This window comes from Apodemus sylvaticus, chromosome 1 (assembly GCF_947179515.1).
Source record: "Apodemus sylvaticus chromosome 1, mApoSyl1.1, whole genome shotgun sequence".
NCBI classification, from domain to species: Eukaryota; Metazoa; Chordata; class Mammalia; order Rodentia; family Muridae; genus Apodemus; species Apodemus sylvaticus.
In genome coordinates, this window is record NC_067472.1 from 191,069,746 (window position 1) to 191,093,497 (window position 23,752).

General features: G+C 52.1%; 1 protein-coding gene across 5 annotated transcripts; it reads right to left on the reverse strand.

Moving 5' to 3' along the window:
- Positions 1–5,941: 5,941 nt before the first annotated feature.
- Positions 5,942–23,553, reverse strand: Epn1 (epsin 1). Of its 5 annotated transcripts, none has more exons than XM_052169613.1 (12): positions 23,291–23,553; positions 21,549–21,651; positions 19,736–20,065; positions 13,806–14,055; positions 11,026–11,150; positions 10,601–10,675; positions 9,986–10,069; positions 8,743–9,046; positions 8,301–8,411; positions 8,075–8,161; positions 6,695–6,952; positions 5,942–6,542 (listed from the first exon to the last, which is right to left on the reverse strand). In XM_052169613.1, exons 3-12 carry the CDS (start codon positions 19,961–19,963, stop codon positions 6,334–6,336), a joined length of 1,731 nt encoding a protein of 576 aa, XP_052025573.1. In that variant the 5' UTR covers positions 19,964–20,065; positions 21,549–21,651; positions 23,291–23,553; the 3' UTR covers positions 5,942–6,333. The 5 variants fall into 5 exon arrangements, with proteins under 5 accessions (XP_052025573.1, XP_052025575.1, XP_052025581.1 ...); XM_052169615.1 differs by having other exon boundaries at positions 21,492–21,651; XM_052169621.1 differs by lacking the exon at positions 23,291–23,553 and adding an exon at positions 23,130–23,265.
- Between the last annotated feature and the right edge of the window lie 199 nt (positions 23,554–23,752).

Sequence of the window (23,752 nt, forward strand, 5' to 3'; positions counted from 1 at the left end):
ACTGGCTCCAGAGTAGAGAGTGCAGTAACTCTCTCCAGAGTAGAGAGTGCAATAACCATTGCTTGCTTTGAACAGGCATTAATAAATTATGTCTGTGGCTCTGGGCAGACAGCCAAATGGAAAGATGGTATAGGTTTATTCAGACACAGGAAAGCTCATATTCTGACGTGGTCTGCACAGGAATCTTGAGTGTCTTTTCCTGCTTGGCAAAACAGAAAATGCATAGTATAGTATCTTAGTTTACTTCATTTGTTTTAGATTTTGATTTTCAAAATGGGTGTGATTTTGAGTGTTGTGGTTAGATCATTCCTCTGGGACAGGTCTAAATAATGGGTTTTCTAATTACTGGCTCACAGATATGCTAATCTGGGGAAAAGGTTTTGTCTCTCTATTTTTGGAAGATGGTTATTACACCTTCGAGTTCTATGGATCAGATACGATGAAGGGAGAGCTCCAGAGGACTAGACTCCAGAGAATCAAACAAAAAAATATATCTTGATGATACTCAAATTTTGTTTTGAGACTTATGTATTACAGAATATATGGCCTTGGTGAATTTCCTCATCAGACATACTGAACTGACCTGCTTGAACCCCTGATGTCCTAGACTTCAGCTGGATCCAGTCAAGTCACTGACATCAGAGACTAATCAATCCTATTTTTCTACCCTTTCCACCCCCTTTCATAATATTCCAACACCCATATTCAGTTTGAAGAAGTTATGAAGAGCTGTCGACTCAGTTCCCTGGGCTTTGGTGCTGGAGAAGGTTATTATGGGTTGTCTTTTGAGGGCATGTAGAAATGGTCTTATTTGGAACAAGGAGCTAGGGGTTAGAGAGATAAGAGGTCACAGGAGAGGTGAGGAAGGGAAGCCGACTGGATGCTCTCAAAAGGTTAGCCAGATTGGGATAAAGCTTTATCATTATCAACTGCCTCTGAATTTATTGGCATCTTGTAAATTGTAATGTTATTGATACATAAATCTAATTGGTTAACTATTAAGCTTTAAGAGTCATACTTTCTACCAGATAATTGGGTGGTGAGGTGGCAGATTGTGGGTGCGTGGGCAATGTGTGGAAGAGAGAGGAACTCGGGGTCCCCCACCAGAGAGATGGAGGACAGTGAGACTATACCAGCCAAGAGCCTTGAGGCCCAGCAAACTGCCAGGCATTTGGTAGGTTGGCAAGATCACGGGAGCATGGTCTGAACCTGTGGATAGTTCTCGGGCACTCTCTATTTCCCACAACGCACCACCAGAAAGCATTGTTTTTCAGTATTACCCAGTGGTTGCTAGGCAAGATGTGCCCACTGGCGTATAATAGCATGAAGGTTATAATTGCTCTGATTAGAAACCTGATCAAGAGCCAGGCAGTGGTGGCACACGCCTGTAATCCCAGCACTCTGGGAGGCAGAGGCAGGCAGATTTCTGAGTTCAAGGCCAGCCTGGTCTACAGAGTGAGTTCCAGGACAGCCAGGGCTATACAGAGAAACCCTGTCTCGAAAAAACCAAATCCAAAAAAAACCCAAGAAACCTGATCAAGCCAGGTGGTGGTGGTGGTGGCTGCGGCGGCGGCGCACGCCTTTAATCCCAGAACTTGGGAGGCAGAGGCAGGCAGATTTCTGAGTTCAAGGCCAGCCTGGTCTACAGAATGAGTTCCAGGACAGACAGGGTTACACAGAGAAACCCAGTCTCAAAAATAAATAAATAAATAAATAAAAATAAAAAATAAAAAAATTTTTAAAAATTAAAAAAAAAAAGAAAAGAAAAGAAAAATAGAAACCTGATCAAAAGCGTATGGCTCTGGAGGGAAACATAGCACTGTTGTTTTGCAAAATGAAAGCATCAAACTACTTTGAGTATTTATGCTTCTTTCAATCTTAGCCAGCCTCTTCCTGCAGGCTTTTAACTGGTCCAAGTGTTCAGAATAAGTAACTGTTGCTAGTTCAGCCCTGAATGGGAACATCTCTATCACCCCCAGCAAGGGTACAGGGAACAGTGTGCCGTGCAGAAGAGTGGGTGGGAAGACCGTGAGGTGTAGGATGGGGAGGGCTGTGAGACGCTGTCTTCTGGACAACGCACTCATCAACTCACAGAGCCACAGCCTCCTGCACAAAACCAAGCAGTACACATCCCAGCAGGCAGCGCTGTCTGCACATATTAGGTTATCAAAACAACACACCAAAAAAACAGGGGACAGGGTGGAAGAGAGACAAGTTGGGGAGTACCTATTGTGTGGGACGAAGGGGTGGATATAATCAAAATATATTTGTTCCATTTTTTTTTCAAGGTAGAATTTCTGTTTTTTTCTCTTGTATTTATTTTTCAAGACAGGTGCTACTGCCTGGGTTGTCCTGAAACTAGCTCTGTAGACCAGGCTGGCCTTGAACTCACTGAAATTGGCCTGCCTCTGTTTCTTGAGTGCTGGGATTAAAGATGGGTGCCACCACGCCTGGTCAACCTAGGTGTTTTTAAAATTTGCATCTAAGCGGCAATTTTGAAATAGTGCTCTTTAAAATCTGCCAATTAAAGCACTGTGGCTAAAACATAGATCTACTTGAAGACAAATCTGAAGAACCAAAAGAAAACCTAACGATTTCTAAATAGAAAGTATGTCAGAATCCTACAGGAAATGAGGGTTCCCAAGGGGACGGAGGCACTTCTCAGTGGGTGGTGGCCTGGGGCCGCAGCAAACTGTGAGAAGCGACAGGGGTTTACACACTTCCTTAGAGCCAGGAGGTGGGCTCTGCAGCTTTCACTGCGGTGCAGTCACCAGAGCCTTGTGCCAGCAAATCTCTGTCTATAAGAACCTGTGGTCAAAAAAAGCAGAAGCGGACCATTAGCAGGAAATGGGGGGTTCCTGTTTTGTGCACAGTGAGACAGGGGAGGGTCAAGTGTGGACTGTCAGGAATAGAGAGCAGGAGAACCCACACGCCCCATCCCTGGTGGGACACCGCAAGGTAATGGCAGTGGCAGGCCCTGGGAGCCAACCAGAGCTTAGATGTGAGGCGGATGATACGCCAACCATCAATCTCCCATGCCCAACCCAGTGCCAGGGGTATCCTGTTTGGCAAAGCCCTGCGGGTTCAAGGAACAGTTCCTGCCTGCAACCCAGGCCAGACCTTTCTGGATCAGAGAGTCCCTCTTACCCAATGAATTATCCAGAATTCTGCCATGGAGGAAGTCAGGGACTTGTCCCCTCCAGGCCCATTCCACAGATATCCAGGTCAGAGAGATACACACACACACCCCTTCCCACCATACAGCGTTCATTCTCAACCCTGAGTGTTGAGTTTTAGCAATCTCTTGTCAGTTCAGCAAGAACCTCTCAGCCTTTGACAGGGCTCTTTATGCAAACCACCCCACTCCTACCCCCAAGTGATGTCTAGTCACCATTTAACAATGTGAGGGAGGGTGCTGGGCGGCGGTGGTGCACGCCTTTAACCCCAGCGCTTGGGAGGCAGAGGCAGGAGGATTTCTGAGTTCGAGGCCAGCCTGGTCTAGAGAGTGAGTTCCAGGACAGTCAGGGCTACACAGAGAAACCCTATCTTGAAAAAGACAAAAAATAAACAAAAATGAGGGGGAACTGGGGGGAGGGGGGAGTGTTTCATGTAAATAAAATTACAAATAAAAAAAAAAAATCAACCCCAAATGCTATTATCTTCATCATTTTCTACCCACAGACCCACCATTCACAGTAGAGCCAGATCTCTGCCCCACTGCACAACCCACTCACGAGGGTCCCCATATCTGCAATAGCTTAATCTTTCCTAGTAATCAGTCTTCTGTGTGTGCATCCGCATGCCTGAGCGTGTAGAGGCTGGCAGTAAACATGTTCTCATCCACTCTCCCACTTCCTTAAAGTCTGTTATGTACAGACTTTATGCAGGTGTGTGCATGGACACCGGTGGAGCTCAGAAGACAACACCGGGTGTTGGTCCTTACCTTGCTAAGAGGTGAACTGCCTTGAGGCTTACTGAGAGCATCTAGGGACTCTCCCTCCCGCTTGCCCTCTTGGCAGGAGCAGTAGAGCACAGATGCACACTCTGTGCATGTCTCCTATGAGTCCTGGATGTCTCAGCACAGCTCCTCACACTTCACATGCTAAGTGCTTTACTGCTGAGCCACAACCCCAGTCTCAAAGGGTCTCAAGGAACCCAGAGCTCACCCGCTCAGCTAGGGTGCTCCGCCAGGAGTCTGCAGGGCGTGACCATCTGCGCTCTACCACCCGCTGCCCTTAAAGGACAGGGTCAAAGACCGCACCTTGCTTTCTCAGCTGGGTGCTAGAGGCCTGACCCAATGCTCTGCACAGTACTGAGTCTCACCTCCAGCCCCCGAGCATGCTGCCTAGGGATAAGGTGTCACTAAAGAGCCCTCGCTGCTAGGGGCGCTGATGTCTGAGCTGAGTCATCCTGTCATGGGGGTCACTACACACCCAGCTGCTGAGCCTCAGGGGCTTCCTTCAATGGCAGCACCTGCTGAACTCTGCTGGCTGGAATATTCTGGAATAAGGTTTGCGACACAATCTCGTTAGGGTTGCGTTGTATTTCAGACTGTAAGCAAGATGCAAAGGGGACATGCAAAGGTTGTGCTGCGGCTTCCAGGCCATGCTTTGGGTTTTCTTAGTGTTTTGAAAAGCTGGTAGACAGAGCATCAACCCTTACCCACCATCAGGTCAGGCAGGAAACAGATTTAAAACTGGTCTCCTCCTGAGATGCATTAACCAAAACTGATGTAAAGTTTAGAGGTAAAAGAATAATAAAAGTTCCACCAAACACTTCCTCAGGGCACATGGTTTGACCCGAGTGGTCACCCAACCACAAAATGTCAACCCACAAGATAAAGGGCTCTCTTGCCTTCACCGCCTAACTGAACTGTCCTAGCCACTAGGACAGGTACCAGAAGCTACAAGGTACCAGAACAGAGGGGCTTCAAGAAGCTGCAGCAGAGGAGAGCTGGGAACGCCTCCAACACACCCACAGCACTCCTGGCTAAACCTAACCTCCTTGACTACGGGGTGACAGCCATTTCCCCATCCACTCCAGCCTTCCCAACACCTCACAGGAAAGAGATGGGGGCGGGGTGCTCCCTGTTGTGCCAGTGACCACTCCTCCACAAGTAAGGTCCCTAACCAAATACATTGCATCTCATGACGTTTTTTGCTCTACGGCCCACATGGGGTACTGCCTCTGGAGTCATCTCTAAAAACCTCAGAATGCCCTTGACTCAGTCTCCCAGGCACACCCTCTCTACTTTTGGGGGTATCTTTAACTGGCCTGGGTGCTGCTCAAAGGCTCCAACATGGTAACAAGTGTAATGGTGATAAGACCATCTGTCTGAGCTAAGTATACATCTGTGCTGATCTGACTCCCACCTGCCTTCAACCAGTGCAACTGTTGCCAAGAAAATGAAGCCAGCAGTCAGGATTTGACCTGGGAAGTAATGAAAGACCTCCCCCCAGAAGGAAAACCCAGGACACATGGGACATCACTGCTGGCAAATGCCTCTCTGTACATGCCAGCTGACAGGAGCATCTACCCACCCAGGCCACCTGAGGAGTCACCGACTGAGCTATCACATGTGGTCTAGCACATGGTAAGACACAGAGCAATGGCCAAGAGATGCCATCTGGTGGTCCACTGGGTTTAGCCAGCAGAGGCTAACAAGGCTTCCAAGGCATGCTGGGATGAATTAGTGATGCCTGTGTAGGACTCGGTGATGCGAGGACTCAGGGCCACAGCCTGGCCACAGCCCAGATCCAGGAACTAAGTTGGGGAATTGAATGCTTCAGAAAGGTTTGTTCCCAGTCAGGAGGTGACTGTGACCAAGCCCCAAGTCTGCCCTGGAGAGGGGCTTCTCAGGGGCCTGTGAACCAAGCCCCGAGTCTGCCCTGAAGAGGGGCTTCTCAGGGGCCTGTGGATGGGAATTTGGGGGAGCCACACCCATGAGAATTGCCATTTATTCCCGAAGTTGCCAAAATCATCACCAAGGATTCACCAGGGGTTGCCAAGGGAACGAGGAGGCTCAAACACTGATTGGGGGTGTCAGGAGTTTAGAGGGAGGTGGAATGGGTGGGGGAACCCCAGCTGTCCCTCCCCCATCTAACGCCACAGAAAAGGGTCCTCCTCTGGCCGGCTCCCCTCCCCATCCCCATGTCCAGTTTTTCTCAAGGGGAAATGGGGGTTGGGGACTTGGGAAGAGGGTGTAGTGTGAGTGGGCCGCAGGAAGGGCCCTGTGGGGGAGGGCCCCCCATTTCACATGCACTCACAATACTGATCTCCCAGGGAGCAGAAATTGGGGAAGCCAGCTGAACCAGGCCTCCCTCCTACCCTGGATTATAGAAGGAAGGGGTTAGTGTTGGGGGCTGGGGGACCTGGGGGCATCATGGGGGGCAGGCCAGGGCCTCCACCAAGAGGAGAGATGTAGGTGGGTGGCGCTCCAGGAACTGGAGGTACAGGACTGAGACGGAGCTGGTTCAGAGTGAGCGTTGCAGGGGGTGCTGGCTGGAAAGGATTGGTGACAGAGGGGCCGGTGGCCGGAGCTCCTGCAAAGGAAAGAAGCAGTCAGCAAGTGCTTGGCTCCCAGTGTCTGTCTCGGATGCACACCCAGGTAGAGAAACATGCCTGCTCCGTGAGTCTTCTACTCTGTAGGAACCACAGAGACCAAAGACACAGGAGTCCCACAGTCCACACTCACCGCTTGGAAGGAATGGGTTGGAAGCCTTGGCTCCTGGCGGTGTGGGGCCTGGCCGGCTCACCAGCGAGTCCAGGTCCACGAGGGCTGCGTTAGGGCCTAGGAATGACTCCGGAGTCTTGCGTGTTGGGGGGGTGGGAGTTGGGGTTGCAGCAGGTGGGGGACTCCCCACAGACTCAGCCAGAGAGCCCCCAACCCCACTCATGTCGAATGCCCCAGGGCTGCGAGTAGGCACCTCTCCGGCGAGCAACTCCAATTCCCCTGGAAAAAGCCAGGGCAGTGCTCAGATGGACTGGCAGTCCCACAGTCCCACCCTGAGTTAGCGGACCGGGGAAAGGCAGGATGAGGTCTCAGGAACAGGCAGGCTGAGCTGAGCCTCAACTAAAAACCGAGACGATCTCGTTGTGGTGGAGAAGCACAGAGGGAATGAAACAATCAGGGTGTCAGGACAACCCACAGTGACAGTCCTGGGAAGCAGGACAGGGCTCTACAGGATAGCCCAGCCTCAAAAGACCACGTCCCCCAAAGGAGGACTCCAGCTGCATGTAGAATTTTATAGTGCAGAAAGCAGGCAGACACCCCTAACGCTGGGAGAGTTCGTGACAGCTAAGGGTCGGAGGGCAAACTTCTTTCCTCTAGGAAATAATCAATGGAAACACCAGGAAAATAAAGCAAAGCCCAGGGCGGCAAACAAATAACCCCAGCACCTGAGAGACCTCAATAAGAGTATCACACATTCATTCACGACCAGCCTGAGCTACACAATATAGCAAGATCCTGTCCCCAAGACAAAACAAAAAAATGGAAAAAGCTGGAGCTCAATGGTAAGGAACAACTGGGGTTCAATTCCAGTATAACAAGAAGAGAGAAGGGGGAGCGTGGGGAATGCACCTATACTTCCAGACACTCAGCTGAGGCAGGAGGATGACAAGCTAGCAGCCCAGCCATGTCTCATCTGAAAACAAACAGCAGAGGTAAGCAGGCCTGTGTGTGGCTGTGGGTAAGGCGCCGACAAGGAGATGCAGGCCCGCTCTTAGGAATTTGCAGTCAAGATGCTAGCCTACAGTCAAGGCAGGTGCTAGTCTGTTCCAGGGCCTCAGAGACGCACGGTTAAACAGAAGACAACCCACCGCACCCACCCCAAGGGGCGTACTCAAATTTCTCCAATTCCTATCCCCACTCAATAAATGACCCAGGAGCGGAAAGAGGTCAGGCAGGGGCGTGTAGATAGGATGCAGGCACACATCTCTGTGGGAGAGGGCAGCTGGATCTGACTCTCTATCATGTGCACTCTACGTACATGCTGGCACCACCTGGAACAAGGCGGAGATAAGAAGCAACCGAGGACGGGGCTCCTGGGAGGTCAGGAGAAGGGTGACTCACCTGTGCTGCTCCCAGAGGCTGGCAGGGCAGTGCGGAGTCGGTCAAAGTCTGAGAACTCATCAGGCTCTGCGTCAAAGCCCCCGACGGCTGTGGGGGTGAGGATGTGGGGCTCAGCAGCCGCCTAGGAACTGGGAACTCTACCTCAGCCTCCTCCACCCTCGGGTGCCAGATACTCAGCGCTCACATCAGGGCTGCCACCCCAGCCTGGCATAGGACAGCCCAGTACCTGCAGTGCCATTGCTGCTGGGCTTGGCAGGTGAACCTCCCCAGGGGTCTGAGAAAGCCGGGGCAGGTGCCCAGGGGTCAGAAGATGGGGGTCCACTGACAGGAGCCCCACCTAGATGAGGAAAGAGATGTACAAATGAGTAGTCTCTCCTGCTTGGACAGCTGCTGCCTCTCAATCCATCGCGGCCCAAATGAGTAGCCCCACTCTCAGGCCCTTCTGCCTACAACATTAGCATTACTTAGTCAAGGGGTGGGCTGGGCCCACCTATACCTGCTCTCAAAAGCACCCTCAACTTTCCCACCACGTACCCCACTACAGCCTTCCTTAACTTCACACGCCATGTGCCTTGGCCATCTCACAACCCCTTACTCTGCCCAAGGCCCTCGTTCTTAAAGAAATGGTTACCCCTGGGGGCTTCAAAGAAGAGTATGGTGGTGCTCACCATCAGAGCTTCCCCATGGGTCAGGTGTGGGCCCCTCTCCAGCTGCAGGAGCTGGGGTCCCACCCCAAGGGTCAACAGAGGGCCCTGTAGAGGCTGCAGGCCTCCAGGGATCCCCGGACGCTGGTGTGGGGGCTGCACCACCCCAAGGATCAGCAGCCGGAGGGACAGCAGGGCCCCCCCAAGGGTCTGAAGCGGCAGCAGCCACAGGGACAGCAGTAGGCACAGATGCCGGGCCCCCCCAAGGGTCTGAGGCCTGTGGAGGGGCTGGGGTTGTGAAGACATCAGCAAGATCCATGAGAGATGACTGTGGGACAGAAGAGAAGGGGTATGAGGAGAGTAGACAGTCAGGATGGCACCCACCCACAGGGGCTGTCCCTCCCTCCCTCCACCCCTCCTCCCTGCCTACCATCTATCCTCCGGATTTCCCTACCAGCCACTCTCCACCTAGGTCTTCCTCCAAAGGCCCCAAGTCACCTACTCATTCTCTGGCCCTGTACAATGACCCCTGGGTCCTCTGAGTGAAGACAAAGGTGAAGCCCTCCTCCCTGCAACCAGCCGTACTTTAAGGCCTTCCCTCCCCATGTGCTCTGGCTGCATGTTTAAACTGATCTCGCCCAGCCCCAGAACAGCAAGCCGCCCCTGAGCCCCCAAAGGTCACTCCGATCACCTCCCGATGCCACATCACTGCCCTGCAGTGCACGCCATGCAGTGCTGCCTGTCCATATGCAGACAGCTAAGCAATTGCCCTGGCATTCTGAGGGCAGGCACAGAAAAGTAGCCAACCAAAGCCCTCAAGTGACAGTGGAGATAACCCACAGAGGCATGCACGAGCATGTGAGAGTGCACAAGAACAAGTGCGCACGCATGTCACACAAACTCACTCACACACTCTCTCTCTCTGTCTCTCTCTCTCTCTGTCTGTCTCTGTCTCTCTCTCTCTCCTCCATCGGCCCCCATGAGGCAAGCAGTCCGAGAGACAGGACAGCCAGGTCTTCCCCAAGTGGCCACGCTCACACTCAGTGTGAAGGGCGAAGGCTGAAACAAGTGAGCCCCCTCACCAGATGGAGGCCTACGGCAGCCTGAGCAGACCCTGCTGCCTAACAGGAAAGCCACAGTGGCAACAAAGTCACATTGGGCCGGGCCGGGCCGGAGCTGGTAGAGTACTTGCCTAGCATGTGCAAAGCCCTGGGTTCAATCCTCAGCCAGGAGCTGGTGACCCAGGGGACAAAACCCAGGCGCTTACCTCCTCCTTGCCCCCAGTCTCCCTCTTGCTCTCCTCTATGGCCATCTGCAGCCTCAGGTCATCCCCACGACGGATCCGTTCTTCCTATGGAGAGCAGCAGACAGGCAGGTTCAGAACGCAGCCGTGGGCGGCAGCTGGCCCAGTCCACCCTCCCCTCCCCCACTGAGAACAAAACTTAAAATGGAATGTGAACAACGTATGGAGTGGGGATGGGGATGGGGCACCTGGGTCAAAGGTGGGAGAAGGGCGGAGCTTGGTGTGGTGGAAGGGGTTGTGTGGGGTGCTAGGAAAGGGATGGCTGAGCCTGGTTGTAAAGACAGCGTAGGACGCAGTGGGACCAGGAAGAGGAGGAGGCCCTCCCATCCTGGTCTGTGCCGAGGTGCATGACCTAGTGATACTTGGAGCCCCAGGTCTGTAGCACATGTATCCAGTGTCCTGGGTGTCCACCCTGGTTTCTGTTTGGACCAAGGTTTCTACAGTGAAGATACTGAAAGAGGGCTGGAAGCAAATGCACCTGCTGGCAGGGGCGGCCGGCCGCTCAGGAGGGGCTCGGACTACGGACCTGGGCTCGGTGCAAGGAAAGCCCTTGGGGTAAGGGAGGGAGGCCACTCTGACCTTATCGTGCTCCTCTCGGCTCAAACTAAGGGCCAGTTGGAGCTGGACGTCATCCTCGGGGCCGCAGGACGGGGGCTGGTGGAGAGAAAGTATGAGGGGCAGGGCAGGGCAGGGGAAGCCAGAGCCACAGTAATAGGCAGAGAGGCGGACCAAAAAGGGACAGGGGGCCAGGGTTGAGCAAGATCAGGGAAGGAGACACTGGCTCTCCCAAATCGATAAAGGTGGGCAGAGAAAGAAAGAAGCTGTGTGCCTGACTGTCCAAGCGCAGGGCAGCTTCCCAGGAGAAAAGCTAAAGACGGAGTTAGCACCGGGACAGAGAGACAGCAGGAGCAGGGAGAGGGGCAGGTGGAGAGAGAGGGAGGCGGCAGAGGCATGAGGACAGGATGGCAGAACACAAGCCGGCCCCTCCCCCGACAGTGCAGTACCTGGTCAGCCTCCTCCTTGCTCATAGCCAGGGCCAGCTGGAGCTGCAGCTCCTCCTCTCCGCTGCTCTGTGGCCACGCCTGCTCTGCCTCAGGAGGTGGTCCGGAGCCCACAGCTGCTGAGGAGGCTGAAACAGGAAGACATTAAGACACAGATGGACCAGAGACCAAAAGATGGGGGTCCCACAGCTAGATGTGGGCTGTAGCCTAAAACCCAGCACAGATCCCCTTCCCCCCAAATGGCCTCTGAGGGCCAAACTGGGAGAGAGAGTTATGGAGCCAGAGTCCAGGGAGGGGCAACGGCCAGCCCACCCTCAGAGAGGAAGCTGTTGCTAAGGTGACCAGAGTGCTGAAGGGCAGCAGCAGCAGCCTCCAAAGGGGTCCTGGTCTCCCAGCTAAGAGAGCTGCCAAAGGAGCAGCCAAGGGCCTCCGTTTCCAGGCAGAATCGCAGCCCTGAGAGGAAAGGCAGTATCTGTGGAGACCAACGATGGGAACAACTGATGGCGTCTGTCAGGAGAAGGGCATGGAGATGGGCAAAGGCCACATTAAGGTCAAGAGTCTGGCTCCAGGGCCAGCACAGGAGAGAGCTCGATGGTGCCCAGAGGAGGACGGAGAGGCCCCAGTTCCTACAGTCTGCATCTCTCAGTCCCTCCTTCAGCCCTGGCTCTGTCTACAGGCGCCTGACAGAGGGCAGGTCTCTAACCACTGCTCCAGCAGTGACCAGGAGAAAATCCATACACTACAGCAAGCTGTCAGTCACTTCTATCTAAGACAGATCCTGGAACATCCCCAGGAGGCGGGTGCTGGCAAGCCATACCACACTGCCGGACCTACACTGCGCAAACACCATAAGGCTCCCCAGGTCGCACAGACACTGAAAGGCCCACCTCAACCTTACAAGGGAACAGGCAGCAACCAATGACACAGGTCTCCCCACACACACACCAAGCGCCCAGCGTCAGGCTCCCTGTGGCTTCCAGACCTTTGCAGCCCTCTCCAACTCCTGCAGAAACTTCCCTCTCCAAGCAGTTTGCTCTAGGACATGGGTCAGGAGACCATGGCTGATGGCCAAAGCTGGCACTTAAAATGGTTGAGAAAGAAAATGAAAGAACATGCCAGGACATACAAAAATCGTTAAGAAATTCCAACTTAAGTCAAGCAGTAGTGACGCATGCCTTTAATCCCAGCACTCAGGAGGCAGAGGCAGTGGATCTCTGAGTTTGAGTCCAGCCTGGTCTAGAGTGAGTTCCAGGACAGACAGGGCTACACAGAGAAACCCTGTCTCAAACAAACAAACAAACAAACAAAAAAATCAACTGCAATATCAGAGTCCTTGATGGGAGCGTGAGAAGCATGTGACCCAACTCATGTGTGTGTGTAGACCAGGTGACGTGTGTGCCTCAGGCTGCTGTGTCCGCAAAGCCCAAGGCCAAGTGCCTGGCCCCTCTGGAGCTTGGCAGTACCTAACAACTAGGAAACCCTCCTCTAGAAACTGGAAAAATGGCCTAGTGGTTTAACACACTTGCTGCCCAAACATGAGAACCAGAGTTGAGATCCCCAGAATAAGCCTAAATACTAGGCAGACTTAACAGTTCACTAGTATTTCCAGCCTAGGGAGACAAAGCCAGGGGCCAGAGCAAGCTGGCTCAAGGCTAACATATTAGTGAGCTCAGGGTTTGACTAAGACCATGCATCAAGAAGAACCATGTATAAAGCTATCAACACTGGGCCTCTACACATGTGGTTGCAAGAACACAGCCATTTGTTGACATGCGTACCCCATACACACATGCATACATACCACACACCTGCCACAAAGCCACGCAGGCATGCTCCTGGCTACACATCCCCTCAGCCTGTACGACAGCTGCCACTCTCCCCGGCGGTCACTGGACCGCCCCAGGTCCCTCCGCTCTACTGTGCTCCCTGCTCAGTGCTCCACCTGAGCACATCCCACGGTGTCCTCACATCTCTGACCCAAACATGACACCAGACAGAGCCCTACAGTTAGAGCCAAGGGCACAGACATTGGATTCTATCTGCCCTGGAAGGTCCAACCTAGCTCACCCCAGGACAGCACTGTCCCCATCCCACAACCACTTGCAAGCTCAGTGGTCAACTGTCCTCCTCTAGTCTAATACTCGTCCTGCTTCCCCTGCCACGGCCTCTCAGCACGAAAACACGAAGCCCCTATACACTCCAGGAGCCCACATGTGCCACTGAACATGCCTTATGACATGGGACACGCTCTCTTCATGCCACGCTCATGTCTTTTTAAATGCTCATGAGCACCCACTAAACTTGAATCCACCACTTAAAACAACATTCTAAGACCTCAAAAAGTGGACTCACGGGCCATCCTGTGAGCCACGGTGCTGGCCTCTCTGTGACCTAACACTCCCTTTAACTAGAGGGACAGTCTACAGAAGGTCAGACTAGCAGCTCCAGCAGGAGTGAGCACACACGTCCCCATCAGGGGCTGGCCTAACCCTGAACCTCAAACAATCTAACAAGCTGTGGGCACCCCTGCCTGGACACTCCAAAACACCAAGACAGGAGTCAGGGACCCTGCCGGCTGGCTGCCCTCAGGGTCTGGACAGGCTTGAGTCCAAAGGAAGCTTTCTGCAAGATTCCAGGCAAGCTGAATGAAATTTCTAAAGTCTAAGGCCATCCATCACAAGGCAAGGGAGGAGAAGGGTGCATCAGCGGGACGGGCGCACAGACAGGAACAGAGGGCAGGTCCTAGCTGTCTGGGACTTCCAGGAGTGGGAGAGAAACCTCACCCGTGGCAGTCTGTGCCAGCTTCTCCTTGGTCTTGAGCGCGTGGGCGCGCTCCTCCCGAAGCCGGTCCTCATCCCGCAGCAAAGCCACCAGCTGCTTGGCCTTCTCCCGCACATTCACACCCTGGTCCTTGCCATCACGGTCCACATACTGGAAGTCCTTGAGCGTCTGCACAGCGTACATGTTCTCCTTGCACTGCTGGGACACTCGCTCAGAGCCCGTCTTGATGAGGTACTCCATCAGCGTCATGGCCTGCAAAGTGCAGGTCACAGTCACCGACACTGGGCTCCATGGGACAAGGGGCTAGACACTGAGGAAGCATGGGGCCCTGGGGCAGCTGCCCACATTCAAGGCTCACAATGCACTGCCTGTCCACCCAGTAGAGCGTGGAGTGGACCTAAAAAGGAGAAAAGTGGGGACACAGACTACCATGAGACACACACTGTGCTCGGCCCGAGGCCAGGGACAAAGGCCACACAATGTATATTCCCATGGAGAAGAAACATCTAGAAGACATCAGTTTCAGAGAAGAGCATGGGTTGCCAGAGAATAAGTGTTAGTGAGAAATGTCCAGGAGGGTCAAAGAAAAGTTCACCCATCAGCCAGGTGTGGCAACCAGCACCAAATACACCAGATGCCAAAGGACTGCTCACTCCAAAAAGCTGACTGCTGTGTGTGGACTCTAGGTAGTTCACAAACAATTAACACAGAAGACAAGATGGCAACCACTGAAGTAGCCAATCAGGGCATCATGTCGGACCACAAAACACACCCCATATCCCGAAAGCAAAATCTGAAGCGACAGAGCCAGGTTACAGTGCAGGAGTCTTAAGGATGAAGAGACGGCCTGATGCTAAAGCAATGAGATGTTACAGAGGCCTTCTAGGTCCGGGCTCTCTCAGGAAGGATAAAAACCCAAGCCAAGCCGCACACCACAGCATCAGGAATGACAAGATCAAGGCAAACAACTACAGCTCAATGGCATACCCCAGTATCTCTATTTTGTAATATGCAAACAAATTCCATTTTCAGCAAGATGAAATCAAAGTACTTAAGGAAAAAAATAGTCATTGTAACCCAGGGGCCAGAGAGATGGCTCAGTGGTTAAAAATACATGTTGCTCTTACAGGAGCCCACTTCCATCCCCAGCACCCACAGGACGACTCACAACCATCTAGTTCCCAGGGGTCCAATCCCCTCTTCTAACTCTGATGGCACTAGGCCATAAGCCAGCAGTCCTCACAGAGATACAGGCAAACGATTATGCACATAAAGCAAAATTAAAGAAATCTTAAGCAAATGACACGAATGACTAACCCATGGAAAGATGTAACTCAAGGGCTGTTTCCAGGGCAATGTCATGGTCACGGTCCCTATAAGAATCTGAAAAAGTCACTATCCGAGGGGAACAGTACACCTTAGGTTTATGTGATGGCTACAAAGACTCCACGGAGCCCCCCAAAACTCAAACTCCACAGGCATGAATGGAATAAAAAGAAATATGACAGAGGAGGCAGCCACAGGAGCTAAGCACTATCTACACAGCAAAATTTGCTATAAAACATCGTTACACCTCATTACAGTTCTATAATGGGGAGGACAGGACAGGACAGGACACACAGTGATTTCCTATACAGACCACACTAGCCTCAACACTCACAGTACTTCAGCCTCAACCTGAGAACTGAGATTACAGGGATCCGCCACCACCCACCTTTGGAAAGGCTTTCTGACAAGTATTTACTCTGATTAGTCCCCCGCTGGCCCTGGCAGTGTTTACTCTCAGAGGAGAAATATTTCTATGCTTGGTTACACCCCAAAGGGAAAGGCAATAGGTAGGCCAGAGGCCCTTATGTTTTGGAATCCAGAATGTTCCAGATTGAAACCAGGAAGACACTGCACAGGGATACACCTCAGAATCCAATCGGAAGGGAGTTCTGCCAACAGTCATGCAACACGGGGCAGGAGCACAGCATATAAATTACTTCCCCTTAGTGAGCATCATACTTTGTGCCAGCCAGAAGGTTATGAGACACTTTCATCCTTGTAGTTCTCTGGACTTTGGAACTACAGCTAAAACTATGAAGTAGGAAACTGCTCAAATCCCCAGGCACAGTGCCATGCAGACAAAAACTGTTGCAAATGCACTGGGGCTATCCAACAGTAAAGAGTGTCAGAGGATCAGTGACACAGCTGTTAACATGCAACGCAGAGAAGCACGGGTCACTGCCCAGGTGGGCTTGGTAAAGCAAAGCAAGAAACCTTCAAGAGCACGCGCTGCTGCTCCCCCCCACACACCTCAGGAGTTCTCCAAGACCCTTCACAGACACTCACAGACCCTCGCCCTGGGGAAAGGGGGCGGTAGGAGGAAGCCTCCTAGGAACCTGAACATGGCTCCTCCATCTCCCTCCAGGACGAGTCTCCCAATGTGTGCACAACCCCACAAGCTCATCAGGTTAGACACTCGCACTTTGGTTGCTCTGCTATACCTCAATAAAAAGCTTCGCTTTTTTTTTTTTAATGCAGACAACTGAGTGATACCAAATAGATAGGCCATGGAGCTTATTAAGTTTTAAATCAGTTCTACTAAGGAAGTACTCCTACATTACAAACAACATTTAAAACAGGGTTAGCATCTTTATCTCTGGAGAGAAATATCTGTTTTCACACTGCACAGTCTCTGACCAACTACTCCAAAGCAGTAGCTGCAGGGGTCGGCTGTTCCAATAAAACTTTACTAACTAAGGAGGCAGTGCACAGGAACTGGCACAGAGCCTGCCCTCAGCTGTGGTTAACAAACTAAAGAGTGGGGTGCGACTGAGACCTGTGTCCCCTAAGATCATAAATCAAAAGAATGGGTCACAGGTCTCCACTCCCAGACTACCAGGCCCCTGAAACATTCTCCACAGGCTGACTAGGCCTGCCAAGTGCCACCAGGCAGGGATGCATAAGCAGGAGCCCCAGCACAGCATGAGAAACCAGAGTCAAAGCAAGCAGGACGCCGACAAAGCCACACGGGGTAAGTACTTGCAAGCACTCAAAGCCGCGCCAAGAATCCCAGGAGCCCTGCCTGCCATGGGCTCCACACAATCAGAACTGGGAGAGCAAAACAGCTCTACTGACTGTAGAATAGCTATAAAGAGTACATTTTGTCAGAACACTGAAGACCGTGCCTAGAAAGGGGAGATGTGTCTTTACACCAATCATATTTGGTAAATCTATCCTTAAAACTGGCATTAAAAAAAAAAAAATCAGCCAGGCATGGTGGTGCACGCCTGTAATCCCAGCCCTTGGGAGGCAGAGGCAGGCAGAGCCTGGTCTGGAGGCACTCTGCAGCCTGGTCTACACAGTGAGTTCCAGGACAGCCAGGGCTACACAGAGAAACCCTGTCTTGAAAAACAAAACAAAACAAAAAATCATTCCAAGCCAGGCATGGTGGGGCACAAGTTTGAGGCCAACCTGATATACACGGGGAGTTCCAAGAGAACCAGGACTACATTTAAAAAAAATCAGCCAAGGCATCCACACTGCTCTGGGCTCCTGACAGCACGATCTCAGACACTGACTAGGAGGGCTCTGCATTCCAGGGCCGCTCCAGACTGGCCTCCCTGTACATCCGCCCCCATTCAAGCCCTGCGGCCCTCACCCCCCTCCTCACCCTCAATGAGGGTTTGCTCAGCACTGGACTGAGGATGGAAACCTCTATGGAAGAGTTAAGGGGAGGATTGAAAGAACTGAAGGAGATGGCAACCCCACAGGAAGACCAACACTGTCAACTAACCTGAACCCCTGGGAGCTCCCAGAGACTGAGCCACCAACCAGAGAACATACGTGGGCTGGTCTGTGGCCCCAGCACATATGGAGCAGAGGACTGCCTTGTCTGGCCTCAGTGGAAGAGGATGCACCTAATCCCTTAAAGACTTGATGCCCGGGGAGGGGGAGGCGGATGCTGGAGGGCACCCTCAGGTGAAGGGGAGGGATAAGAGGGAAAAACTGTGCAAGGAAGGACTGGGGGTGGGGCAACATTTTGGATGTAAATAAGTAATTAATAACAATTAAAAAAAACAAATACAAAACAAGGGTTTGTTTGTGACACTGGGCCTTTCCCCAGTTCCCAGCAGAGTAAATGCTACCTGGCTTTTCATTCTAAGTGCAGTAAGGAATTGAATCAATGATTAAATGCAAGTCAGGAATACTCTTGGTGCTGTGATGGGTATGAACAGTCCTCAGTCCTCTGCTTCAATGCATAGATGCTACTATGTCTCTTCAGCTTTAAGCAAAGGAATCCAGCCTACCTTGACAGGAAGTCTCTCAGATAGCTCAGGACAGTGCAGACTTTAGACTGGGGCCATGAAAGCAGAGGCCTCAGTGTCCTGAGATAGAGAACAGCCCCTACCCCCAACTCCCAACAGGGAGACCTCAGGTACTAACACTCACCTATCTGGGGCAGAGTCAGAAGAGACCCATCCCACAGAAGCTGGCCCAGCAACAAGCCTGACACCCATGGTCAACACTGTAACTCGCCACCTGACCCAGCCTTGGCACCCCCACTTGAAGCCCCCACCTCAAACCAACTTGTTCAGTAATGCCCTGGATGCATTTCCTCCTAAAGAAATGCCTGAAGTCTGGGTACTGACTGGGTCATGTATCCAGACCACCTTTACCAAACTTTCACACCCATGTGCTCTCTGACCCAGCAACTCCAACACCAGAAAAAGACAAGCACATCAGGATAGTCACAACATCAGTTTTGGTTAAAAAAGCAAACCACTGGCACAGCCTGGAAGCGTGGGCCTGCAACTCCGGCTGCTTGGGGACTGAAGAGACCCACTAATTCAAGGCCTGCAGGACTACACACCAAGTCAGAGACAAGCCATGACAGGTCAGCACAACTCTATCTCAACACAACAGGTGAAAAACCCGACGCTGAGGAGTTAAACGATAAAGCATTGTTTGTGTATGTGAAGGCCCCAGATTCAAAGCCCAGGATCACAAGCAACAAACACTACACAACAGTCTCCATGCCCCCCAAATTCCTCCATGCTCCACTTGGTTATCGCAGTAGTAGTACACATAACATTTGACAGGCACTAGTCTGTTACCTGTCCCCAAGGCACTGCCTTTCATAACAAATCAATAAACATCAGCAAGTCTGACATCCCTATAACCTGTGAGTCTTATGTGCTGTACCAACATCCCACAGCCCAGGACCATCTGTGGATCAGAAGTACACACCTCAAAGCAAGGACAAAGACTACCGTGAGAAGCTGAGAACTAATGCAAGAAGAAAAACAAAAACAAAACCCAACAAACAAGCAAACAAAAACAAATCAATAAAACACCTAAAGGATCAGGAGCTCACTCAGCTACAGAGCTCAAAGTTAGCCCGGACTCCATAAGACCCTATCCAAAAAATAAGAGCAAATATATGTGTCTGGGTACTGACACAATCCCAAAACTCAGAAGGCTCACTACAATCAGCCTGAGCTACATAGAAAGACCAAATGAAAACAAAAAAGTTTGGGGAAAAAAATCTGCCTATACAGAATTATATACCTTCTTGTCATTAATTATTCCTTTAATGACAGAGTATGACAGTATGTTATACTCCATTTGTATTGTACTAGGTGCTGTAAGCAATCCAGAGAAACTTGAAAGACACGGGAAGATGTCACCTGGTCATTCACAGAGACTGCACAATTTTACACAAGATACTTGACCCTGTCAGACTCCGGCCAAGTGGAAAACTAGGAATCAACGTCCCAAGGATGCTGAGGGATCAATCTGTTGCCAAGAGATTTAATATAAAAGAATAGTCTTCCACTGTTGCCCCTCTTGAGAAGGGCGGGGGTGGGGGATAGCTAGGCAAGGCAAGGCATACCCTGCAGTGCTCCTACCCTACTGCCCGAAGAGACCACACCCAGGTGCTGACCTTGTAGACGTGCCTCCAGTTCTTGCCATGGTCATTAAGTCGCTTCCAGATCATGCTCATGATTTCGGAGAAGGCCACAACATTGTAGGTGAGGTCAGCAATCTCCGACATGAGGGAGCTGGATGGGCCCCAGGGATCATTGCTTGTGGCCTCCCGGACCTTGATCTCAGCCTCTGAGTAGTTGTGGACGATATTCTTCATCTGACGCCGCAGCGATGATGTCGACATAATGCCCAGTAGTGGTGTCAAGGGGCACCAGTCCCCTGGGACATGGAGAGATGACGCGACTCACAAAGGGAGACCGCAATGGACGTTGGTAGATCACCACATCTGGGGGGTGGGGGAAGAGAAGCTTTGGAAACACAAAGGAGACGTGGGGGCCAACCAGCACCCAAGCTGCCCGAGCCTCCCCCTCTGTAGGTTTCCCAGCACCCTTGAGGGGAAGGTAAGATGCTACGCAGCTAAGGAGACGCCTCCCGTCGACCTCTGCCTTAGCTAGCCCAAGCTTCTTTCAGTTCCTCAAACAAGCCTGGCTTCTTCCTGCCTGGGCCGGATCAGCTAAGGCAGAGCACACAGTGGCGGATACCCTAACTGTGCAGCGTCTGAATAGCAAAGGCCTCAGCCTTTGCACCTTAGCTTTCTCGGGAATAAAGTGAAGCGCTGCATGCACGATAAGGGTCTACTAAACAGGTTTCAGCAGAGGGCCAGCTCTGGGGGCACCCTGTCCTGTCGTGCTAACAAACCCTTCCTCCTTCCTCACCAGATTTGCCACACATCCCCAGGGTGCTGCTTACATGAACTCAAATGGCACTGTCACTGTTCCCAGAGGGGCTGCTGTGAGTAGATTCTTGTGATTTTAAAGCTATTTGTCTGATTCTGAAACTACAATTGACCTAAGACCCACAGTGGTAGAAATGGCATTTGTTTGGTTTTCTCTACAAAGAAGCTGGTTGGGAAAAGCCATTCAATCAACAGTGCAGGAAGTAAATCGAGAGAGGGAGAGAGGGAAAGGGAAAAAGGGAGAGAGAGGGAGAGGGAGAGGGAGAGGGAGAGGGAAGGAGGGAGGAAGGGTGGAGGAAGCTAACAACCCTGGGACAGGAGAGTCAGGGCAAAAGGGGCCAGTGAGGGGATTTAAAATGGTGGGGAGACCAGAGACAGCCTGAGGCAGTGGGAGGCAGGAAGTGGGCAGGTTGGTGGATACCGGGGACTAGGTATCCCGAGGGTAGGGAGGGAAGCTCAAGGCTCAAGGGAGCAGAGAGATAAGAAAAGTAGGAGTCCCCACTACTGGATACCAACTGTGCCATGAGGCACACATTATCTCATTCAACATTGAACGGAGACAACAGCCCCATGGAAGTTGGGATAACTTGGCCAAGGTCACGTCATACATGCCAAAGCAAACTCAACAATCAAGCCCACTTTACCTGTATAAACTCACATTTTTTGGTGGGGGAGGGGGTGACACAACATCTCTCTACATGGCCTTGACTATCCTGGAACTTGAAGAGATAACTCCACATGTCCCTCCCTCCCAAGCGCAGGGTTAAAGGTGTTGTGCTAGTAAACTCATGCTTTTAAATTAACCTAAATAAATTAACCTGTGCTCTGACCAGCTGACAGAAAGCATCGAGGACACAAGTCAAGCAAATGAGGGTAATATATTAACAAGCACTTCCACAACCTTTATAGCCTTCTAGGCACCCATTAAATCCTTTACGCTATCAACTCAATTAATCCTTACAAACCCATGACTCACAGCCACTTTACACAGGAGGGAGCAGCGGCACACAGCACTTTGCCCAGGGACACACACCTCACAACTGGAGCAGCCTGGTCCAGAGTAGACTCCGATCACCAGTCTGTGCCTCTCCAACAAGCCATGGAGGGAGATTTACTGAGCCCTACCATGATCCAACCTGAAGGAAGACATAGGTGAATGGGAGAGGCTGCTCTTTACCTTGAATTCAGGCCAAAGAAAGGAGAACCTGCAAACAGGTAGAACTAGGCAAAGAAAAACAAAAAGCAGCTGGGTCCCAAGTAAGGCCTGGGCAGACACCAGAAGACAAACAGATGTGACAAACATGGGCGAGGAGATGGGAGGAGGGAGGGGGGGAGAGAGAGGGAGAGGGAGGGAGGAAGGGAGGGAGGGAGGAAAAGAGGCACACAGAAACGCAGGCAAAAAGAAAGCAATACAGCGAGGCAGGAGTACAGAAAGACAGGGACCCTGAAACAAAACACTCACATGGCACACGGGGCTCTGAACAAGGGGAAGCGAGGTGGGGAGAGATATAATTAAAAAGAACACAAAATTTGCACTCAAATCCCAGCCACATAAGCAACCAGCAAAGCAAACCTGTGATTCAGTTCACCTAGCTGTGTGACGAAGGGAGGGAGCGGCAGGACCTGGAGGGCTTGCTGATTAAATATGATGGTACATAAAGGACTTGGTTCTGTGCCCCACAGATAGTAGGCGCTCAGTACCCCTGGCGGCTATTATTATCAGAAAAAAACATTCCCAAAAGGGTGGCATCTAAAGACGCAGTATCCTAACACCAACTATCTACTTCAAGCATACTTAAAAAAAAAAAAACTAGATCTCACAAATGCTGCTGAAAATGAGGCAATTTTCCACATTTGATTAATTTAGAATTACTTATTAAACGGTACAAACAATATAGCAAAATTCTCCCAAGGGGAACTCAAAAACCTGGTATTAAATACTAAGTGAAACAAAATCTCTACTAACTAGAGCTACTAGTAATCACATGCTTAATTCCAGGCCAGGCACTGTTAGGCACTTTACCAGCACCACCTCTAATGCACAGAGACTCTGTGGTGCAGGAACTACGAATGCTCCCGTTTAGAAGACTAGGAAACTTAAGAGCAAGGCAAGCAGCGGGGACTCTGGATTCCACACCCAGAGCTCCTACCAGAACACCAGAGACTCAGAAACCTAAGAGGCACATCCTAAACCAAAGGCAATAGGTTCCTAGAAAGGAATATAGGGCCTGGGGACGATAGCAATGACAGAGAGAGAGAGAGAGAGAGAGAGAGAGAGAGAGAGAGAGAGAGAGAGAGAGAGAGAGAGAGAGAGAGAGAGAGAGAGAGAGAGAGAGAGAGAGAGAGAGAGAGAGAGAGAGAGAGAGAGAGAGAGAGAGAGAATGAGAGAGAATATGCACCAGAGGGAGACGAGTCTGGGGAAATGAAGACACAGAAACCCAGAAAATACAAGCACTGCATCCTGACAGGAACACGGAGCGATCCAGGACACAAACACACGGCAGTCGGATCTCCAAACCCTTTCGTGCAAACACCAAAACACAGAGGCAGAGCAACACAAACAACAGGGCCACGCGAGACGGGGACACTGACAATCCCAAAAAAAGACACACACCGGCAGGCAAACCCGACCCGGGCACAGCGGTACAAAAGCAGCCACAAGCCATCAGCGGCTGGAACACCGGCTCCGAGGCTGGCTGGACCCGCGCGCGCCACGGCCCAGGCCGGAACACCGGACTTGCGGCGACGGAGGCCAGCATTGCGCCCCTCGCTCACCTCGGCCCGCTTACACCGGGCTCCCGGGGGTCATGACGGTCAGCCCCCTGCCCCCGCTCGGCCTCAGTGTCGCGGGGCGCGCGCCGGGTTGCGGGAAGTAGAAGTGCGCACGCACAGACGCACGGAGGGCCGCACGGCGACGGCCCCGCCGCCCCGGCGCCCGGGAGGGGCGCGGAGAGCCGGGCGGGGGAAGGGAGCCGCCGAGCGGACGGGAAGCAACCGAAGGTGGCGGCGGACCGGAAGCGGAAATGACCCCGCGCGTCACGCCCTCCGCACTTCGCCCGGCAGCCCCCACTTCCGCGACCAAACCCGCCCCGCATCATTTCCGGCGCACGGGACTGCGTCCTTATGCCCTTGCGTCACTTCCTCATCAACGCGGCAGTGGAGAAGTGGCAAGCGGCAGTGGCAAGTCCAAGCCTTGAAGCCTCTCCACCGTGCAAGCCCTCGCGGCACCCTGAGGCC